Source organism: Zeus faber (genome assembly GCF_960531495.2).
Source record: "Zeus faber genome assembly, chromosome: 11".
NCBI classification, from domain to species: Eukaryota; Metazoa; Chordata; class Actinopteri; order Zeiformes; family Zeidae; genus Zeus; species Zeus faber.
In genome coordinates this window covers 29,798,274-29,819,076 of record NC_137205.1, presented here as the reverse complement: position 1 = coordinate 29,819,076, position 20,803 = coordinate 29,798,274, and the positions used below count along the sequence as shown (strand labels likewise).

The window sequence follows — 20,803 nt, the reverse complement described above, 5'->3', positions numbered from 1 at the left end:
TGTGTGTGTGTGTGTGTGTGTGTGTGTGTGTGTGTGTGTGTGGGGCCCGTTGCCACTGATGGTTTTTAAATCCGGCTCACGCCTGCAGCCGGTCCGACGAGTGTTCCTGACTTGATTAAAATGTCTTTGTTTTGACGCGCCGCCTGATCGACGATGGAGCGACTACTTTGGTCTGAGCGCGTCGACCGAGTCACAGCGGTAAAACAGCAGCGACAACGACCCCGCTCGGTGTCAACAAGTGAGTAGAGACGACTTGACAAGTCCCCCGATGTCGAAACTGATCTTTCACTGTTGGATTTCGCGACGGACACCGCGACGACGTGTTTGGCTCGGCGGGGTCTCCCGCGGCGGTGGAGGCAGCCGCCGCGTTGTTTCGCGGCGCGCGTGTATCCTGGGCGTTACGGTAAGAGCGTGAGAGACCTCATTTCAAAATAAAAGCGACGTGACGGTGAACGAGGTTCAGTCAAGAATCAGTGAATGAACAAATACAAACACATAAATAGCGAAATACGGCAAAATTCACGATTATTGAATAAAATGAATAACAACAGAAAAAAATGACTTGACCTAACTCCCGCCTGTAAATTGTATTAGTGAATTCGGGTTAGAATTAAAAGGAAGCGTCCAGTCACTCAGACAATATCGACAAATTCTGACGTTGCCCTTCACAATTAAAGCCCCTTGAAGACGTCGTGTTTACGTCTGATTTCAGCTGATGATGATGATGATGATGGTAATGATCGGACTTTGAATTCAGTTTGTCTGTTTAATGTCACGGCTGTCGTCCAGTGGTGCTGCCAAATACAGCTGTGAAGCAGTCACAAATGAGAACACCTCCCTCCTTTTTATTTGAGCATTGTGTTGTGCCAGCGTGAGATTCCCCAAATTTGAAAGTTGCAATTTTGAGTTGTTCACGTTTCACCAACTGCGTTTACCTGTTGCCACATCTTGGATTTGAGCTCAAAGTGTTATTCTGTGGCTTCTGTTTGCAACCTCAAGCCAAGTTCGTGTTTTAATTAACGTTCGGAAACCTGTTGTAGTGTCTTCGGTGCAATATTGTGTTTCAAAGGCGCAAGTTAAAGAGGTTATTTGTCACATACATACGTTCATGCATGGGCGCATTTCAAGTCCGGCCGTGGTCTGCACGACATTTAAAAATTGGCAAAAGAGATTGCGTGACACTGCGGCGGGACCATCGATCTGAAGAGGAGGTTGTCTGTGGAAACAGGAAGCTTCCTTTTTAAGAGCGACCTCAAATCGGCTTTACAATTCACAGGCGGTGGGTAATTGCTTGGTTAATGTTTTTTTTCTGTCATAAATTTCATTTGTCATTCACTAATTAAAAATGTTTCTTTTTTTCTTTCTTTATTCGTTCATTGATTATTGTCCGAGTGAACGTGAAACCTCGTTCCCCGCAACGTCGCTTTTAACTTGAAATCAGTTCGTTCACGCTCTTACCGTAACGCCAAGTATACACACGCAGCGCAAAACAACAGAGGGGGCCGGTCGGTGGGAGCGGGGGGCCGGCCTGACCTCAGGTCCGCTTCCACCCTTCCCTTCCAGGGGTGGAGCCTCCTCGTCCCGGCCTCGAGCCCCGAGCCGGGGGATGACGGCGCGGCGTCCAGCACAGCTCAGGGGGGCGTCATGAGGGTGAAGGTGATCTCCATCCTGGAGGACAACTACATGTACCTGGTGGTAGAGGAGCGGAGCAAAGAGGCCCTGGCCGTGGACCCTGCGGTACCCCACCGGGTGAGACAGGCAAGGCAAGGCAGGCAGGGCAGGAAGACAGGCAGGCAAGGTAGGCAGACAGGTAAGGCAGTCAAGGCAGGCAGGCAAAACTGACAGGCAGCCAGCCAGACAGTTAGACAGATAGACAGGCAGACAGGCAGCTCTGTGGTCCCCATGCTGCCTATAAGTGCCACACTGCGCCTGGGTTTTCAGTGCTGCTGTGTTTGCTGTTTTTCACAGTTGATGGAGATAGTGAAGAGAGAGGGATTGTCCCTCAAGGCTGTTCTTACTACTCACCATCACTGGTAAGAACCTTCTTTCAGTCTGGATACTGAAGGGCATGCTATAATAATAATAATAATAAGAATAAGAATAGTAATAACCTTTATTTATATGCTGCAGCTGGTTACTATATTTGTTACTGTACACACACTGTACAGTATACACACACATTCATATACATGCATGTTTTTTCTGCTTGTGTTTTTTTCTCTTGTATATACGGTATGTATTATATTTTACAACTCTAACTGCTTTGTTTGGCACAGCCTTTGGAGTTTGCCCCCCTTTGTCACATCGTGTCGTTGGCATCCCCAGGGGGCACACGGTTCGGTAACCCTAACCACCGTCTTATTGCCGCCCGCCAGGGACCACGCCCGGGGCAACGAGGCCCTGCTGAAGGAGGTCCCCGGTTTGAGGGTGTACGGGGGAGACGAGCGCATCGGGGGCCTGACCGACAGAGTGGCCGACGCCCAGGAGCTCAAGGTGCCGCGGTGCCGACGTGGGACGAGCGCATGTCATCAAATGCGTTTGGTGACGCTGCACTGACGCCCGTTTCTGAACAGGGGCCAAGTCGACTTCACAGAGACAACTTTTGATGAAAACACAACTATTATTGTCTCTTCTAGAAAACCAATTTTCCGATTTTGTGATTGTATAATATTTTCTGTTTTTGCACATTTTTAGGGCAACTGTTAGATACGTCATGTTAATGTTAGTAATTGCGTTGTTATTGCATGTGGACAGAACAGTACGTTTTTGTCGACCCCTCTTCCAAAACGGGGGCGTGGCCACAACCTGGGAGTTTTGTTGACGTTGCTGTTTGACGTCATATTTTCTTAACTTTCAGTTTAACTCCATCAACGTGAGGTGCCTGTTCACCCCCTGCCACACCTCGGGTCACATGTGCTACTTTGTTTGGGAGGACGAGTGTGCGGACGCCCCTGCTGTGTTCACAGGTGTTTATCTGCCATTGATGTGTTTTGAATCCAGAGCGGGGGGGCGGGGGGACGGACCCAGAGATGCAACAGTTGAAGTCAGGACGCAGTGCTCTTTTGATGGGGCGGCGGGTTCAGAGGGATCCCCGTTGACGCGCGGTTGTCCCTTTTGCTTCGGTTGCTAGGCGACACGCTGTTTGTGGCGGGCTGCGGCCAGTTCTTCGAGGGCACGGCCGAGCAGATGCACCACAGCCTGACGCAGGTGCTCGGCTCCCTGCCGCCGGACACGGTGAGCACCCCATCGCAGCAATGCGCCGCGGCCGTGGCAGAGGTGACCACGACGGGCGCCACCTCAAGGCGGGATGAGAACAACGGCGGCGTCTTTCCTCTTTATCGTCAAAAAAATAAAATCTTAGTGAGGGAGGGAATGACTGTTGGTGTATTGTATTGTATTTATTAGAACATAAAACTTCAGAGAGTAACATCCCAAAATGTGTTTGTTTAAAAAAAAAAAAAAAAAAAAAAGATGTGCAAACAGGCCCATCGTCATTTGAAGATTATGAAGCAGTTTGTGAATTTATTTCTTGCAGAGAAATTTTCCACGTTGAATTTGTTTGTCACGCCTGGAAAATGCGGCCAACAGAATGTAGTTGACAAAATAAGATTTAACCTTTTACCAACCCATGGAGAAAAGGATTGTGTCTGCTACTGAGGCCGAGGGTCATTCGAGTTTGCTTGGGGGACGCAGGCCTGCGGCTCTGACCGGTGGGCCTTCCCTGCTCACCCTGAACCCGCTGACTCTTCATTGTGTCTCCAGAAGGTGTTCTGTGGACATGAATACACCATAAAGAACCTGAAGTTCGCTCTGCTGGTGGAGCCGGAGAACGAGAAGGTGAAGGAGATGCTCGGCTGGGCGAGGGTGAGCCACGCTCAATTTAAACCACATCTTTCGTTTCTTAAGGCTTCCCAGAAGAATGGCCGCACTTCACCTTCTGTGTAGTATTCAGATCTTCTGAGGTTTATTCTTCGACACACACAGGCTAGAGATGACGACGACAAACCCACGGTACCATCCACCTTGATGGACGAGTTTGAATACAATCCTTTTCTACGCCTCTCGTGAGTAAAACAAAAGTTAAACGGTTAAAATTTGAGATAAATATATGTATATATACATTCACTCACACACACACAGTATATACACACTGATGAACCACAACATTAAAACCAGTGACAGGTGAAGTGAATAACATTGATCATCTGGTTCCAATGGCACCTGTCAAAGAGGTGGGGGGTGGGGGGGGGGGGGGGGATGAGAGAGAGAGAGAGAGAGAGAGGTATGTACTGTTATATATAATTATATATAGTGTTATATATAGTTATATAATATATATACACTGTTATTTATTATTATATATATATAATGATATATATTATAACTATTATAGTGTTATATATTATTATATATATAGTGTTATATAATATTATACGTATACTGTTAAATATATTATAATTATATGAGGCAGCCAGTGAAGAGTCAGTTGTTGAAGTTGATGTGTTGAAGCAGCGTAAGGATCTGAGCCACTTTGACAAGGAGCACATTGTGATGCTGGACGACTGGGTCAGAGCATCTCATCAGAGCACAGGTCTTGTGGCTGTTCCCGCTGTGCAGTGGTTACTACCTACCAAACGTGCTCCAAGGAAGGACGACCCGTGAACCTGGCGACAGGGTCATGGACGCCCAAGGCTCGACGGGTCAGAGCTCTTTGGCGACACGAGGGGGAGCTACACAATATTAGTGGTGGTTTTAATGTTGTGGTGGATTGGTGTGTGTGCATACGCACACGCACACTTGAATAGGCCTGCACTTAAGCTTTCAGCCTTGTTCTGGTTCAGCAAAACATTGTGTTTCCTCCATCTTGTGCAGTGAGGAAAGCGTGCAGAAGTTCACAGGGAAGACGGACCCTGTAGAGGTGCTGAGGGTCCTACGGAAGGAGAAAGATAAATTCAAAAAGCCCAAAGAGAGGGTTCCTCCTCATGCCATGCTGGCTCTGGAATGGGGGCTGCTCAGACCCTGACGCCCAGGTCTGAAGGTCTGCCACCAATTTGGTGGTGGTGAGGGGAGCAATTTGGCTTCTCATCAAAAAGGCACCGTGAGACACCGTGACGACGCACATCGAGTATTGGCCGGAGAATAGCTGTACGCTTCCCAAAGCATCCACGTTGCAGATGAGATTCCAGTCATTTGGAAAGGAATGTAACTCAAAGCACTTCCATTTAGCTGTGAACCACCAAGTGTTGTAAGTTGCTTTGCGTAGCCCGGTTTATCCAAATTGCGCCGGTTGAAACCGGGACCACACAATAATGTTGCTGCTGCGACACCTGAATTTCCATACGGGGGGGTGAATAAAGTTTTATGTTATCTTCCTCTTATCTTAAATGCCAGTACATTGTCGCTTCTGTTAAGCATTTTTGGAATTGAATGAATTTGAGGGTGCTTCTACCTGCGGTGAGCGAGTAAGGAGTCAACAGGCATCAGCTTGGTCTTTGAACTAAAACACTGTAAACCTGTGAGCGTATAGTGAATCTGTATAAATAGACTGGCTTCTAGTTTCATTTCTTTCATTCCCCCCCGCCCCCCCTTAAAATGCACCTTTGCACACTTTGCTTAATTTGGAAGTTTAAATTGTAGTTATTTGGGGGAGGCTCTCGAATTGTTTAGTTGCTTGTCGCCATGAATGTTGCTTAATTGGTGTAATACAAAATAAAACCTGCATTCTCATAACATAACTGTGTCTTCATTTGATGTACTGGGATAAAAAAAGAGGAATTATTCCTTCATGATCAGTTACAACAGAGGGAAAAAAAAAATATCACATTGTTAATTAAAAAAAAAAAACAGCATCAAATGATCTGACCCGTAAAAAGATCTCACAGGTTCTATTCAGAGAAAAATTTCATTTGGACGGTTGTGTTGTCGATATCACCAGATCACTTCGGCACAATCCAGTATTGGACAAACCAGACTAAGTAGACCGATCACGACAAGGAAACCAAACAAACTCCAACACTGGACGTTCCCCTCGTCCTCTGTTCACCACTTGATGGTGAGGCCGCTGGACATCTTCTCCACCGCGTGGTACTGTGTCTGCAGCAGCTTCCGGGCCTTCTCCGCCCCGACGCTGTGCAGCCAGGACCGGTAGAGCTCGGCCACGCGGGCGTCGTCCCCGGGCGCCGCGGTCTGCTCCTCCTTGTACAGCTCCTCCACCTTCTGCAGCAGATCCTTGCTGCTCTGCTCTGGTAGGGGCTTCAGCTGCCCTCCTCCATTTATACAGCCTGGTGGGGAGTGAAAACCAAACCACCTTTCTCTGAGTAGGCCTCTATGCACATACAGACATGGACAAATTTGTTGGTGCCCTTACAGCTCATTGAAACAATGCTTCATTCCTCCTGAAATGTGATGAAATTAAAAGCAAAGCTCTCATGTATACCTGCATGCCTTTGGTATGTCAGAGTAAAGCAAAGAAACTGTGAAAATAGATAAAGTACTGCTAAAGAGATCAATTATATTCAAAAATGGCCTGGACAAAAATGATGGGACCCTTAACCTAATATTTTGTTGCACAAACTTTAGAGGCAATTGCGGCAATCAAGCAATTTCTGTAGCTCTCAATGAGACTTGTGCACCTGTCAACAGGTGGTTTGGCCCACTCTTCCTGAGCAAACTGCTCCAGCTCTCAGGTTTGAGGGGTGCCTTCTCCAGACTGTACGTTCCAGCTCTTTCCATAGATGTTCCATAGGATTTAGATCAGGGCTCATAGAAGGCCACTTCAGAATAGTCCCATGTTTTGTCCTTATCCATTCTTGGTACTTTGAGCTGTGTGTTTTGGGTCATTATCCTGTTGGAGGACCCATGACCTGCAACTGAGACAGAGCTTTCTGACACTGGGCAGTATGTTTTGCTCCAGAATGGCCTTGATAGTCTTGAGATTTCATTGTGCCCTGCAGATTCAAGGCACCCCGTGCCAGACGCAGCCCCAAAACATAACGAGCCTCCTCCATGTTTCACAGTAGGTATGGTGTTCTTCTCTTTGAAAGCCTCATTTTTTCATCTGTGAACATAGGGCTGATGTGACTTGCCAAAACACTCCAGTTTTGACTCATCTGTCCAAAGGACACTCTCCCAGAAGCGTTGTGGCTTGTCAATATGCATTTTAGAAAATTCCGGTTCAGCTTTTTTCATGTTTTTCTTTCAAAAGGGGAATCCTCCTGGGTCTCCTTCCATGGAGCACACTGTCACTTAAAAAGCAAAGGATATTGCGATCAGTCACTGATGTACCTTGGCCTTGGAGTTCAGCTTGTACCTCTTTGGAAGTTGTCCTTGGCTCTTTTCCTACCATTCGCACAATCCTTCTGTTCAATCTGGGGTCGATTTTCCTCTTGCGGCCGCATCCAGGGAGGTTGGCTCCAGTCCAATGGATCTTAAACTTCATAATAATATTTGCAGATGTAATGACAGGAACATCAAGCTGCTTGGAGATGGTCCTATAGCCTTTACCTTTAACGTGCTTGTCCACCATTTTCTTTGTGATCTCCTCAGACAACTCTCTCCTTTGCTTTCTCTGGTCCCTGTTCAGTGTGGTGCACACGATGATACCAAACATAAACTTTTCTAAGGGGTACCAACAAATCTGTCCAGGCCATTTTAGAATCTAATTGATCTCTTTAGCAATTAATTTATTATTATCTGTATCTCTTTTCAGTTTCTTTGCTTTACTCTGACATACCAAAGGCATGCATGTATACATGAGAACATTGCTTCACTTTTCAGGAGGAATGAAGCTTTGTATAATGAGCTGTAAGGGTACCAACAAATTTGTCCACGTCTGTACATAGCCTTATTACGTGACATCCAATTAAATGTCGAAAAGATTAAAAAAAACATTTTATTATGTTCATTAAGATATTGATGAAAATGGTGGATTCCCTCATCAGTTCCCTATAGAGGAGGTAGAACAGAGTCTGTGTAGAGGTAGAATAGAGGGAGTACACATGCAGCTCGTCTCAGAAACAAAGTGAATTTGTAATACTAGTCTCAGAGCGGTGGCTGCTGTACACACTGAACCAACAGACTTGACAATGTTCGATACACTTTTTAAAATGACCTCACTGTTGTTTCCTGTTCTAGGATTTAGAAAAACGAACAAACAAGAAAAGACACCTCCAATAAGGAGGCCTGCGTTACCTGAGGGACAGGCCATGACCTCTACAAAGTGATACGGTGATTTGCCCCTCTTCAGTTTCTGCACCAGGTTCTGGATATTTCGGAAGCCGTAGGTCATAGCAAAGCGCAGCAGGACGACGCCATCTCTTTCCAGCGTCACCTCCTGGAAGTCCTTGTTCCTAGAAGGTAAAGAAAAGTAGAAGGACTCGTAGGGCTTTGCTGAATTGGATAATGAACATTTATAATTCATCCCAAATGTGGAGATCTCCAAGACTTCCCATCTGAGGCTATAAAGGGCTTTCACCGCAGACAGCCAAGATATTACAGATTTAAATGAGTGGCAGTTCGATACAAAACTATTTTGACCTTGTGTTATTTAAATGTCTTCAAACCATTAAGTTCATGTCTATAGTTTTGTATGTTAAATTGGTTATTAGTATGTTGTATTGGTAATTGTGGTAGTGGGGAGTGGTTTTGGCACCATCTGATGGGAAGGAGAGCCAGCACAGGCAACCAAAAGGGGATGCAGCTGCAGGAGATTGATAGCCTGGCATCGTCAGACCAATTTGCAAATGCGTATAAGTCTGGAATCTCTCAGTTCATTTTCAATTTCCAAGGGGTATTATTAACCCTTATAGGGGGTGGTAGCTCAGGCGGTAGAGCTGGTGGTCTAGTAATCTAAAGGTTGCTGGTTCGATCCCAGGCTCTTCCTGCTAGCATGCTGTAGTGTCCTTGAGCAAGACACTTAACCCCTAATTGCTCCTGATGGCTGCGTCCGTCGGTGTTTGAACAATTGTAAGTCGCTTTGGATAAAAGCGTCTGCTAAATGAAATGTAATGTAATGTAATGTAACAGGCACAGACCAAAATGTCTCTGGACGCAATTGGATGGACCTACAACCAATTAGAGCAACGAGACGTGTGATGTAGCACTGAGCGAGCGAGCGAGTTTATAAATTAAACTTTAACCAAATCCTGTGGAAAGTACTGCAAACACATCTTTCTTATCAACAAAAGCTTTTCAGAGAAAATAATCCGTCCAGTTCTTCTAATACGGTCGCAAGAGCGGATTCAACAGGCCGTTCCACATCAGCGGCAGCCATCTTGATAAGGTGCCTCAACAGCACTCCTCCGTATCGTCATGGTATCAAACCGGCCTCATATTAGATGCACGGTTGTGATTGGGCCGACCCTGGCAAGGTCGGGCGGAAATCTGTCTGAAGGGGAGGGTGGCTAGACGCATTCTGCCACAGCAAATGAAACATGAGCAGCAGATTGGTCTGGTTCGCAGGCTAGGAGATTGAGATAAAAAGTCTTCTAAAGCTGCTGTCTCCTTTTGGTTGCACGTGCTGGCTCTCCCCACCTGCAGATGGCGCCGAAGCCACTCCCCACAGTAATATTTAAGATTCAAGATTCACTTAAAATACAAAAAATATTAAAATGTGCACAACCGACACGCCCCAATTGCAATTCTGGGTTCTATAATTACATAATAGTATTAATTGTTTGTGTTGTATTAAATTAACATTTAAATCCTCCTAAATGAAACTTACCTTAACTTACCTCCAGTGCTTACCTCGGCCCAAGCGTCTGTTCTTGGGCCCTACACTGAAGTAGTATTGTTACTCCTTGTTAATCAATGACAAACCGTGATCTGCAGCCAACATACAGACGGCTGCTTTTTGTAACTTGTGCTGCGTTTCACAGAACCGGGAAAATTGTAATACAGTACATACCTAAAACAACTAAACTGGACTGCGTGTATAGGCGTTTTGATTCAAATTTGCCCACTGCCAATTAATAATAATAATACCTTATATCTATAGAGTATCATAGTTACTGATCGATTGACAAAGACCACACACAAACATACTATTAAAAATAGAAGGGGTACAAGGAGCAAATATCCAGGAAAAATCAGTTAAACAGTAACTGAGAAAATCACATCCTAATTAAATGAAAAATGACAACTCAGTCTATAATCGGGATACGCTTTCTGAAATATTTTAGGAAGAGATTAAAAAGACGGCACTGACTCAGCCTTATTCCTCAGGCAGGTCCTTCCACAGTCCATATAATCCAAAATTTGCTGATAGGCATCATGTCAGATATTATATTATGTGACACTCCTTACTTCATTGTCTTGTAGGTTAGCTCCTTCACCTCCTTTCCAAACAGCTGCTGGGCGGAGTAGGTGAAGACGTGGTGGAGGTATCCGCCCGAGGAGCTGCCTTCATGACTCAGCAGCTCCTGACCGCACACACTACTGAACCTGCACAGGGAGATTTTATTTAGAAAAAAAAGAATCTCACGTTAAACAATGCTGGCAGATGTATGAAAGATAATACAAGAGAAAATGATGCATCACTTACAGTTTATCTAAAGGTGTAGGCTCCATATCATTCAGAGACACCTTCTCCTCCTCCAACATCTTCAGGACCTCCCCTACGACCACGTAAAAACGGGCAAAGCGTAAATAGTGACGCATGAAAAAGAAACATTGAGACAAATGCACTTTGGTTTCTTCCTGTGATACTGCGAAAGAAGATTGTACCTGAGGTGATGACACAGTCCACTTCACGGGTCTCTGGTTCATTCAGATAAAAGTCAGGCCTGGAGGCCTCCAGTTTCTTGTCATAGCAAGGCATCACTGTTACATGGTAGATCTGCTGAGGGTTCAAGCCCTGACACCAAACATGAGAGACTGTTAGTCCACAGGAAACACCTCACAGTCGTAGTATTTTTTTGCCCAGTGTACCACCATGTTCAACGTCTCACCATAAGCCTTCCCTTACCTCTTGTTCAGCAAAGTACCCTTTCACAAGGGAACCCATCATCTGCTGCGGGGAGCGGGTGGTGCTGATGTAGGGGAGAATGAATTCACCATGGGTCTTCTCAGCGTAGCAGATCCAACCTGAGCAAATTCACATGCACGAACACACACACAAATAGAATTAGGCCTGCACAAGAAGCTTTAAAAAGGAACAGCCACTTGCCTTCCTTCTGACTTTAAATGTGATCGGGGCAAGAAGAGGTGCTGCGGTGCGTTGGTACCTGGACAGGAGGACGTCATCATTGGCAGAGCTGTCTTTTCATGCTCCATCCTCCGGAAGCGCTCGATAAACTCCCTCTGGCTCTCCAGTAGACTGAAGGTTCGACTGAAGCCAGTGTCAAACACATAGTGAACCCCTGTAAGACCGGCATGGTGTCAGCAAAGCCGGGTTTTCTCCTTGGAGTACATGATGCTACAAACAACAAGACTTTTGGAACACGTTGGTGTGTGAAGCAGGTTACTCATTTACATGTATTACATCACTGTGTAACGTCTGATAAATACTGACCAAGGCCCTTGAAGAAGGACGTAAGCCTCCTGGCCGTCTCACTGCTACTCAACCCGAAACGGGCCGCCAGCGAAGCCCTCGACTGCGGTGAAACGGACACCACCACCACCGCCTTCCGCTCCGCTCCGCCGGCCTGGCGAGGGACGAAGCGGCGTGAGCTCGCGAGGGAACGCAACAACGCGGCCGACGTGATCGTGAACGTCGGTAAAAACGACAAAAGTGTTTCTTTACTTTAGTCCATGTATGTTCTGCTCCCAGGCGAGGAGTATCGTGTCTCCCCCACCCCACCCCCGTCTGTATTCTGACCATCAAAACATTGTGATGGTAGATAGCCAGACAGAAACACACGCAGTCAATCTGATAACATCTCAGAGTCTGACTAACATCTCTTCCATCAGCATCGTCATTGCCCTTGAGAAAGCACAATCTGTGAGTTAATTCATGTTATTGGTGTATGCATACAGTGTAGGAGCTATGACAACGCTTTAACATGTTATTTACATCTGCACAGAGACTGATCGTTAATCTGCCTATCTATGTACTGTTCCACAGTTTCACACCGCTCCTATTAAAGATACCAAAAGTGAGCTCCTGTCTCCAGGGAATTATTGGGAGAGTGTTGAGCTCGCTGCATAGCCACGTGTGACTACACGTGGTGAGGGCAGAAGAATGTACCTTGTTGCCGTGCAGGACTCTGAAGAACTCAGCATGGCTCTGCTGCGTGATGAGGATGGTCTCCGCCGAGGTGACGCAGCCGCTGCACGCCAGACAGTCGTTTAATGTGATTTTGGCTTTCTCCAGTTTCTGCTTCCCACCGTCCTACAGACGCGGCGAGCAGAGCGACGATTCAGTTTGAACACGGTTAAGAGGGGGGGGGGCGGAACGGAAGGCTGGACATTCAACGCTCATACTCGGGTGGAGAACCTCTGCCTACCTGGTTGATTTGGACGTAGCTGCCATCGTCTTCTATTTGGATTTTAGCGAGTGAATTGCCTTGTTTCTTCTCTAGTTTGACAGGTTTCACACATTCCTGGGAGACAACCAGGGAATATATATTATTAGATATGCATAAAATGAGGCTATTAGTCTGATTAAATGCTTGAGACCGTACACGTAAAACAAGGATTTAACTGCTTTAATTAATTATACAGATAATATTTTGAAATGTGGCTCCAGCTTACTGCTGGGTTGACCACAATAACCACAGAGCAGCGATTTACAAACACGACTTAAATCCATTAACACCGTGTTCAGCAGATGAATTTATGTAAACGGGAAGAGGACTTCATATTTGTGTCTTTGAGCTCTGTCTTGTCATACGGAGTCGGGCGAGGGTAGGCTAACTCCGACTAGCCTCCTGAACGCGGATAAAGTAGGACCAATGTCACCACTTCGAAGGACATCATTTCATTAGAACAACTCGGTGGCGGTCGAGAGCGAGAGGGAGCGAGAGAGCGAGGGACGACTCGCACCTGAGAAGGCGTGATGAAGTCATCCAGATCCGTCAACTTCAACACACCGCTGAAGACGGACGCCATGTTCGCCCGGTTGCCGTAAAGCTGTTTGTTTGTTTACCCGTGTGTCGTGAAACGGAAGCGGCGTGGAGGGACGCGGTTCGTTCGCCAAACGCAGCGATCACGCGAGGCCGGCGCCTCGACCCCGCACCGCGATGGAAACGTCCAAGTGGAAAGTCCACGTAGTAAGTGCGAATTCCAATGACCTTTTCTCAATATGTGTGCTCATGACTTTGTACCGCGTTGGTACTGCCAAACATACCTGTTTGTACAGTCAACTGCGTGAATAAGAAAATAATGAAGAAAAAAAAAAAAATATTTATGTGTGTGTGTGTGTGTGTGTGTGTGTGTGTGTGTGTATATATGTGTGTGTAGATATATATACACACATATATGTGTATATATTTATATATATACTATATATACCATGTATACATCTTTATGTTCATACTATATATGTGCATATTATATGTATATATGTATATGTATATATATATATATACTATATATATACTTTATGTATATGTGTCTATATATAAATATATAGACACACATATATATATATATATATATATATATACACTGTATATATAAATACACATATATTTTATGTGTATATATAGTGTATATATTTGTGTGTGTGTGTATATATATATAACGATTACATAAATAATTTATAGCTTTTTATATCTAAATACACAATATTACATATATTTTCTTCACGCAAACGCATATGACGTGCCAATTGATGAAGGAGCTGCGTTCTCTGTGAAATGGACCCATTTAGGTTCCCAGAACAACCTTTTTATGAAAGGCATGGAATCACCTCCCGAAATAAACTACACACTGTGTGTAACTTGCAGCCTGAGGAAGCAGGATTCAGCTTTTTAACGAACGGCAGTTTTTACAGTGTTGGACATTTATTCTGTTCCCAAAGTACGAGGCACATCAAACATGTGTTTAATCCAATTGCAGGTCATTTATTTTATCTAATGTTAGGATCTTATTTTCTGCAGCTATATATAGTAGGTGTATTTTATATACTGTATATTGATATTATTGTAAATTATAGGCTATGATATTAGTGACACTGAATATACCCTGGCAAAAAAAGTGTGCAGACACACCCAATATATAGGTAAAATACAATTACGACATTTTGTCCTTGTCCTTCATTTTAAAAGCACTTTAAATAGTGTATTGAGTGAAGATTATTTAACAAGTACAAGTTCAAGAGATGAATTGCCACATACATATACATATGGTCAACATATATGCAGTGGAAATGTGTGTGTATGATATCGCACATTTTCTTCTCGGGTTAATATAAAATAAAAAGTGGAAAAAAGTCAAGTCTTTATAATTCAATCAATATTTATTTAATAAAGCACCTACAAGGCGTGAATGATTACATTAAATAGTTGTATGTGTAGTATAAATACAAATTTCTATCTTGCATACATTAAAGATCAACTTCTGTGAGAATAATTCATTCAGAATGTTTCCTGCTGTAATCTAGTCATCGGTTCACAAGACAATTATGCTGTAAGTTATGAGATAAAAAATGGAGTACTTTGGAACTGTGTGCGTCAGTTCAGCAGGAAAATAATACTTTGTTCAGAGAAAAATAAGCTCTTTTCATTTGGACGGTTGTGTCGTCGATATCACCAGATCACTTCGGCACAATCCAGTATTGGACAAACCAGACTAAGTAGGCCGACGACGAAAAGGAAACCAAACAAACTCCGACACTGGACGTTCCCCTCGTCCTCTGTTCACCACTTGATGGTGAGGCCGCTGGACATCTTCTCTACCGCGTGGTACTGTGTGTGCAGCAGCTTCCGGGCCTTCTCCGCCCCGACGCTGTGCAGCCAGGACCGGTAGAGCTCGGCCACGCGGTCGTCATCCCCGGGCACCACGGTCTGCTCCTCCTTGTACAGCTCCTCCACCTTCTGCAGCAGATCCTTGCTGCTCTGCTCGGGTAGGGGCTTCAGCTGCCCTCCTCCATTTAAAGAGCCTGGCAGGGCGTGAAAACCAAAGCACCTTTCTCTGAGTAGGCCTCTATGCACATACATAGTCTTATTACGTGACATCCAGATAAACGTAGAAACGACATTATATTATTTCATTAAGATATTGATGAAAATTGTGGATTCCCTCATCAGTTCCCTATAGAGGAGGTAGAATAGACCTACCACAGCCCACCAGACGCTCCACCTGGCCGCGGGCCCCAGGAGCTTGAGCCCTGCCGGCTCAACCACGCCCCCACACCAGCCCACCAGCGACCCGGCTCCTGGAAAACCCCAGCGCTCAATGTGTGCTGTTGGCAATTCCAGTTAAAATTGTGGGGCGCGGCGGTGCGAGTCCTCCAAGCAAGTCGAACCCGAATCACTCGCACCCCTCCTGCCCCGCGGGCCCTGGTCTGGTGGATAGTGGCGATAGTGGCGATAGTGGCGCCGCCCCTAGCGGTCGCCTGCGCCGGCGCTCCGGTTATTACATTTCACTACATATATGTATGAAAGTATGTATATGTATGTGACAAATAAAAATCTTGAATCTTGAATCTTGAGTGTTGTTTGGAGTAGGATTGCTGTGTATGTGTTGAGCTAATATGAGTGGGATTCAAATTTTAAGGCGGACGAGAAGCACGTCGGGGCAGGAGCGTGACGGGCAAGATGGCAGCCGCCCGTCGCATCCCCACCCACATAGCTCGCCCCCCACCGAGATCGAGGGGACAGGTACCCAGGCAGCCCGGTGCGACGACAGGAGTCCGCTCTCCACCGAAGGGTCCACCCCCCACCGAAGTACGAAGTTGCTACACATTTTAAAATGACCTCGCTGTTGTTTCCTGTATGTTCCAGGATTAAAAACCAACAAACAAGAAAAAGACACCTCCAATTAGGAGGCGTACGTTACCTGAGGGACAGGCCATGACCTCTACAAAGTGATACGGTGATTTGCCCCTCTTCAGTTTCTGCACCAGGTTCTGGATATTTCGGAAGCCATAGGACGTAGCAAAGCGCAGCAGGACGACTCCATCTCTCTCCAGCGTCACCTCCTGGAAGTCCTTGTTCCTAGAAGGTTAAGAAAAGTAGAAGGACTCATATGGCTTTGCTGACTTGGATAAACATTTATAATTCATCCCAAATGTGGAGATCTCCAAGACCTCCCATCTGAGACTATAAAGGGCTTTCACCTCAGACAGCCAAGATATTACAGATTTAAATGAGTGGCAGTTCGATACAAAACTATTTTGGCCTTCTGTTATTTAAATGTCTTCAAACCATTAAGTTCATGTCTATAGTGTTGTATGTTAAATTCGTTATTGGTGTGTTGTATTGGTAAGTGCAGTATTGGGGAGTGGTTTTGGCGCTGTGTGCAGGTGGGCAGAGCCAGCACTGGCAACCGAAAGGGGATGCAGATGCAGGAGATTGAGGTAATTAGCAGAGTCTTCTCGAGCTGCAAAACAACTCCCCACTACCACAGTTATATTTAAGCTTTTGAATTCAAAATTGCCCACCGCCAATTAAACATCAATAATAATAATAATAATATTTTTTTAGAGTACTTTTCATCGTAACTGATCGATTGACAAAGACCACACACAAACATAATATTAAAAATAGAAGGGGTCCAAGGAGTAAAAATTTCCAGGAAAAAATCAGTTAAACAGTAACTCAGAAAATTACTAGAAAATTAAGTGAAAAATTACAACTCAACTAAAATCAGGAAACGCTTTCTGAAGTATTTTAGGAAGAGATTAAAATGACGGCACTGACTCAGCCTTATTCCTCAGGCAGGTCGTTCCAGTCCATATAATACAATCAGATATTATATTATGTGACACTCCTTACTTCATTGTCTTGTAGGTGAGCTCCTTCACCTCCTTTCCAAACAGCTGCTGGGCGGAGTAGGTGAAGACGTGGTGGAGGTATCCGCCCGAGGAGCTGCCTTCATGGCTCAGCAGCTCCTGACCGCACACACTACTGAACCTGCACAGGGTTTTTATAAAAAAAAAAAAAAAAAAAATCTCATGTTAAAAAATGCTGGCAGATGTATTAAAGGTACTACAAGAGAAATTGATGCATCACTTACAGTTTATCTAAAGGTGCAGGCTCCACATCATTCAGAGACACCTTCTCCTCCTCCAACATCTTCAGGACCTCCCCTACGACCACGTAAAAACGGGCAAAGCGTAAATAGTGACGCATGAAAAAGAAACATTGAGACAAATGCACTTTGGTTTCTTCCTGTGATACTGCGAAAGAAGATTGTACCTGAGGTGATGACACAGTCCACTTCACGGGTCTCTGGTTCATTCAGATAAAAGTCAGGCCTGGAGGCCTCCAGTTTCTTGTCATAGCAAGGCATCACTGTTACATGGTAGATCTGCTGAGGGTTCAAGCCCTGACACCAAACATGAGAGACTGTTAGTCCACAGGAAACACCTCACAGTCGTAGTATTTTTTTGCCCAGTGTACCACCATGTTCAACTTCTCACCATAAGCCTTCCCTTACCTCTTGTTCAGCAAAGTACCCTTTCACAAGGGAACCCATCATCTGCTGCGGGGAGCGGGTGGTGCTGATGTAGGGGAGAATGAATTCACCATGGGTCTTCTCAGCGTAGCAGATCCAACCTGAGCAAATTCACATGCACGAACACACACACAAATAGAATTAGGCCTGCACAAGAAGCTTTAAAAAGGAACAGCCACTTGCCTTCCTTCTGACTTTAAATGTGATCGGGGCAAGAAGAGGTGCTGCGGTGCGTTGGTACCTGGACAGGAGGACGTCATCATTGGCAGAGCTGTCTTTTCATGCTCCATCCTCCGGAAGCGCTCGATAAACTCCCTCTGGCTCTCCAGTAGACTGAAGGTTCGACTGAAGCCAGTGTCAAACACATAGTGAACCCCTGTAAGACCGGCATGGTGTCAGCAAAGCCGGGTTTTCTCCTTGGAGTACATGATGCTACAAACAACAAGACTTTTGGAACACGTTGGTGTGTGAAGCAGGTTACTCATTTACATGTATTACATCACTGTGTAACGTCTGATAAATACTGACCAAGGCCCTTGAAGAAGGACGTAAGCCTCCTGGCCGTCTCACTGCTACTCAACCCGAAACGGGCCGCCAGCGAAGCCCTCGACTGCGGTGAAACGGACACCACCACCACCGCCTTCCGCTCCGCTCCGCCGGCCTGGCGTGGGACGAAGCGGCGTGAGCTCGCGAGGGAACGCAACAACGCGGCCGACGTGATCGTGAACGTCGGTAAAAACGACAAAAGTGTTTCTTTACTTTAGTCCATGTATGTTCTGCTCCCAGGCGAGGAGTATCGTGTCTCCCCCACCCCACCCCCGTCTGTATTCTGACCATCAAAACATTGTGATGGTAGATAGCCAGACAGAAACACACGCAGTCAATCTGATAACATCTCAGAGTCTGACTAACATCTCTTCCATCAGCATCGTCATTGCCCTTGAGAAAGCACAATCTGTGAGTTAATTCAAGTTATTGGTGTATGCATACAGTGTAGGAGCTATGACAACGCTTTAACATGTTATTTACATCTGCATAGAGACTGATCGTTAATCTGCCTATCTATGTACTGTTCCACAGTTTCACACCGCTCCTATTAAAGATACCAAAAGTGAGCTCCTGTCTCCAGGGAATTATTGGGAGAGTGTTGAGCTCGCTGCATAGCCACGTGTGACTACACGTGGTGAGGGCAGAAGAATGTACCTTGTTGCCGTGCAGGACTCTGAAGAACTCAGCATGGCTCTGCTGCGTGATGAGGATGGTCTCCGCCGAGGTGACGCAGCCGCTGCACGCCAGACAGTCGTTTAATGTGATTTTGGCTTTCTCCAGTTTCTGCTTCCCACCGTCCTACAGACGCGACGAGCAGAGCGACGATTCAGTTTGAACACGGTTAAGAGGGGGGGGCGGAACGGAAGGCTGGACATTCAACGCTCATACTCGGGTGGAGAACCTCTGCCTACCTGGTTGATTTGGACGTAGCTGCCATCGTCTTCTATTTGGATTTTAGCGAGTGAATTGCCTTGTTTCTTCTCTAGTTTGACAGGTTTCACACATTCCTGGGAGACAACCAGGGAATATATATTATTAGATATAATATATTATATATATATATATTTATATATGCATCAAATGAGGCTATTCGTTTGATTAAATGCTTGAGACCGTACAGGTAAAACAAGGATTTAATTGCTGACAGTACCTGGGGTGGCGTTCCTGGTATATATGACAAACAGTCTATAATAGATCAATTGCTCTGTAATGCACTTGTAGGTCCTAGTCAGAGTACTAGCCAATTTTAAATAACAATAAATAAACACTTTTGTAAAACAAAGACTTATATAATTTAGTTATTATGTTATACAGATCATTTAGTAGTGTACCCCCCTTAAATATATATTTTTATCAGCTGAGTACGCCTTCACTGGCATTGGGAGGGAAAAAAATGAATTTAAATGAATTAACATAAATGATTTAACGTGTATGTGTCGTATGTATTTTTGTTTTTTAGACATTATATATAACCAATATTTAATAACACATTTATTTTCAATTTTCGGGGTTCCGCCAGCACTACCCCTCGGGGCGCGATAGCTCCATTTGAAAGAAACGGTCCATGACACACGACTTTCTCTGTAACGTCCTTTATCGCTGCCGCTCCGAGTTCCAGCTCATTTTGAATAACAATCGTTTTGACACTTTTGTCAAATAAAGACTGAGATAATATAGTTGTTTGGATTGAAACTGCCCGGTCATAGTGACTCAGCTCGTTGCGTCAGAACCAGGACGGAGCAACGGTTCACAAAAGCCACAAACATTATTGTACATTTGTTTGTCCGATTTGTTCGCGTTATTGTTTTTATTCTCCTTTTTTTTCGGACTGTTCAACTTTTTTTAAATTATTATTATTATTTTTATGGTTATTATTTTTGTTTTATTATTATTATTATTATTATTATTATTATTATTATTATTATTATTAATAATTAAAAAAAATATTATAGTTACTATCATTACTATTATGCTTATTATAAGTATTGTTTCATTGTTAGTTATCTTATGGTTATTTTGATTATGGTTATTTTTTAATGATTATTATTATTATTATTATTATTATTATTATTATTATTAATAATAATAATAATAATAACAATATGGTTGTTATATTAATTATTATTATATTATATATATATATATATTATATTATTATTATTATATTATATTATTATGATTATGATTATTATTATTATTATTATTATTGGTTGTTATTATATTATTGTTATTATTGTTATTATTATTATTGTTAATAATTATAATAATTATAATAATAATATGGTTATTATTCTTATTACTATTCATATTATTATTATTATTATTATTACTATTATTATAAAGTCTTGTACTGGAGTGCACCAGACATCACCAGAAGTGATGTGTCCCTCGTACCTGTCCAGAAAGAAAAGACCTTGTTAAATATGTCGTTAAATATGTCATGGGAGCTCCCCTGCGGACTCGTACCTGGGAAGGTGTGATGAAGTCGTCCAGGTCCGTCAGCTGCAACACGCCGCTGAACGCGGACGCCATGCTGCCGCGGCTGAGTCCGGCCCGTCGCTCTGCGCATGCGCCGCTCACCCGCTCCTCCAGCCGGCGAGCGGCCCCCCCGCGCGCGGGCGCACCACGTGACTCACGCCCCCTTGCGTTGCCATGCCTACCGCCGGGGTCGTAAATCCGCCATGTTCTCCCTGTA

The 20,803-nt window shown here is 44.5% G+C and overlaps 3 protein-coding genes across 4 annotated transcripts; 1 reads left to right on the top strand and 2 right to left on the bottom strand.

Annotated features, from left to right (window-relative positions):
* The first annotated feature begins 189 nt into the window (after nt 1–189).
* LOC307236715 (hydroxyacylglutathione hydrolase-like protein) lies at nt 190–5,042 on the top strand. Of its 2 annotated transcripts, none has more exons than XM_080009209.1 (9): nt 190–238; nt 1,564–1,749; nt 1,969–2,033; nt 2,376–2,493; nt 2,858–2,966; nt 3,131–3,234; nt 3,763–3,864; nt 3,985–4,064; nt 4,873–5,042. In XM_080009209.1, the coding sequence occupies exons 2-9, from the start codon at nt 1,645–1,647 to the stop codon at nt 5,021–5,023; spliced, it is 834 nt and encodes a 277-aa protein (XP_079865335.1). In that variant the 5' UTR covers nt 190–238; nt 1,564–1,644; the 3' UTR covers nt 5,024–5,042. The 2 variants fall into 2 exon arrangements, with proteins under 2 accessions (XP_079865335.1, XP_079865336.1); XM_080009210.1 differs by lacking the exon at nt 190–238 and adding an exon at nt 279–403.
* A 997-nt stretch (nt 5,043–6,039) lies between these two features.
* Nucleotides 6,040–13,047, bottom strand: LOC307236714 (cytosolic Fe-S cluster assembly factor narfl-like; the record flags this gene model as incomplete). Its single annotated transcript, XM_080009208.1, has 11 exons — nt 6,040–6,281; nt 8,191–8,348; nt 10,303–10,440; nt 10,541–10,613; nt 10,723–10,852; nt 10,964–11,082; nt 11,223–11,357; nt 11,510–11,642; nt 12,185–12,328; nt 12,444–12,539; nt 12,982–13,047. The coding sequence occupies 11 exons, from the start codon at nt 13,045–13,047 to the stop codon at nt 6,040–6,042; spliced, it is 1,434 nt and encodes a 477-aa protein (XP_079865334.1).
* Nucleotides 13,048–14,535: 1,488 nt separating this feature from the next.
* LOC307236860 (cytosolic Fe-S cluster assembly factor narfl-like) lies at nt 14,536–20,640 on the bottom strand (the record flags this gene model as incomplete). Its single annotated transcript, XM_080009424.1, has 11 exons — nt 14,536–15,040; nt 15,940–16,097; nt 16,878–17,015; nt 17,119–17,191; nt 17,301–17,430; nt 17,542–17,660; nt 17,801–17,935; nt 18,088–18,220; nt 18,763–18,906; nt 19,020–19,115; nt 20,575–20,640. The coding sequence occupies 11 exons, from the start codon at nt 20,638–20,640 to the stop codon at nt 14,799–14,801; spliced, it is 1,434 nt and encodes a 477-aa protein (XP_079865550.1). The 3' UTR covers nt 14,536–14,798.
* Nucleotides 20,641–20,803: the final 163 nt, after the last annotated feature.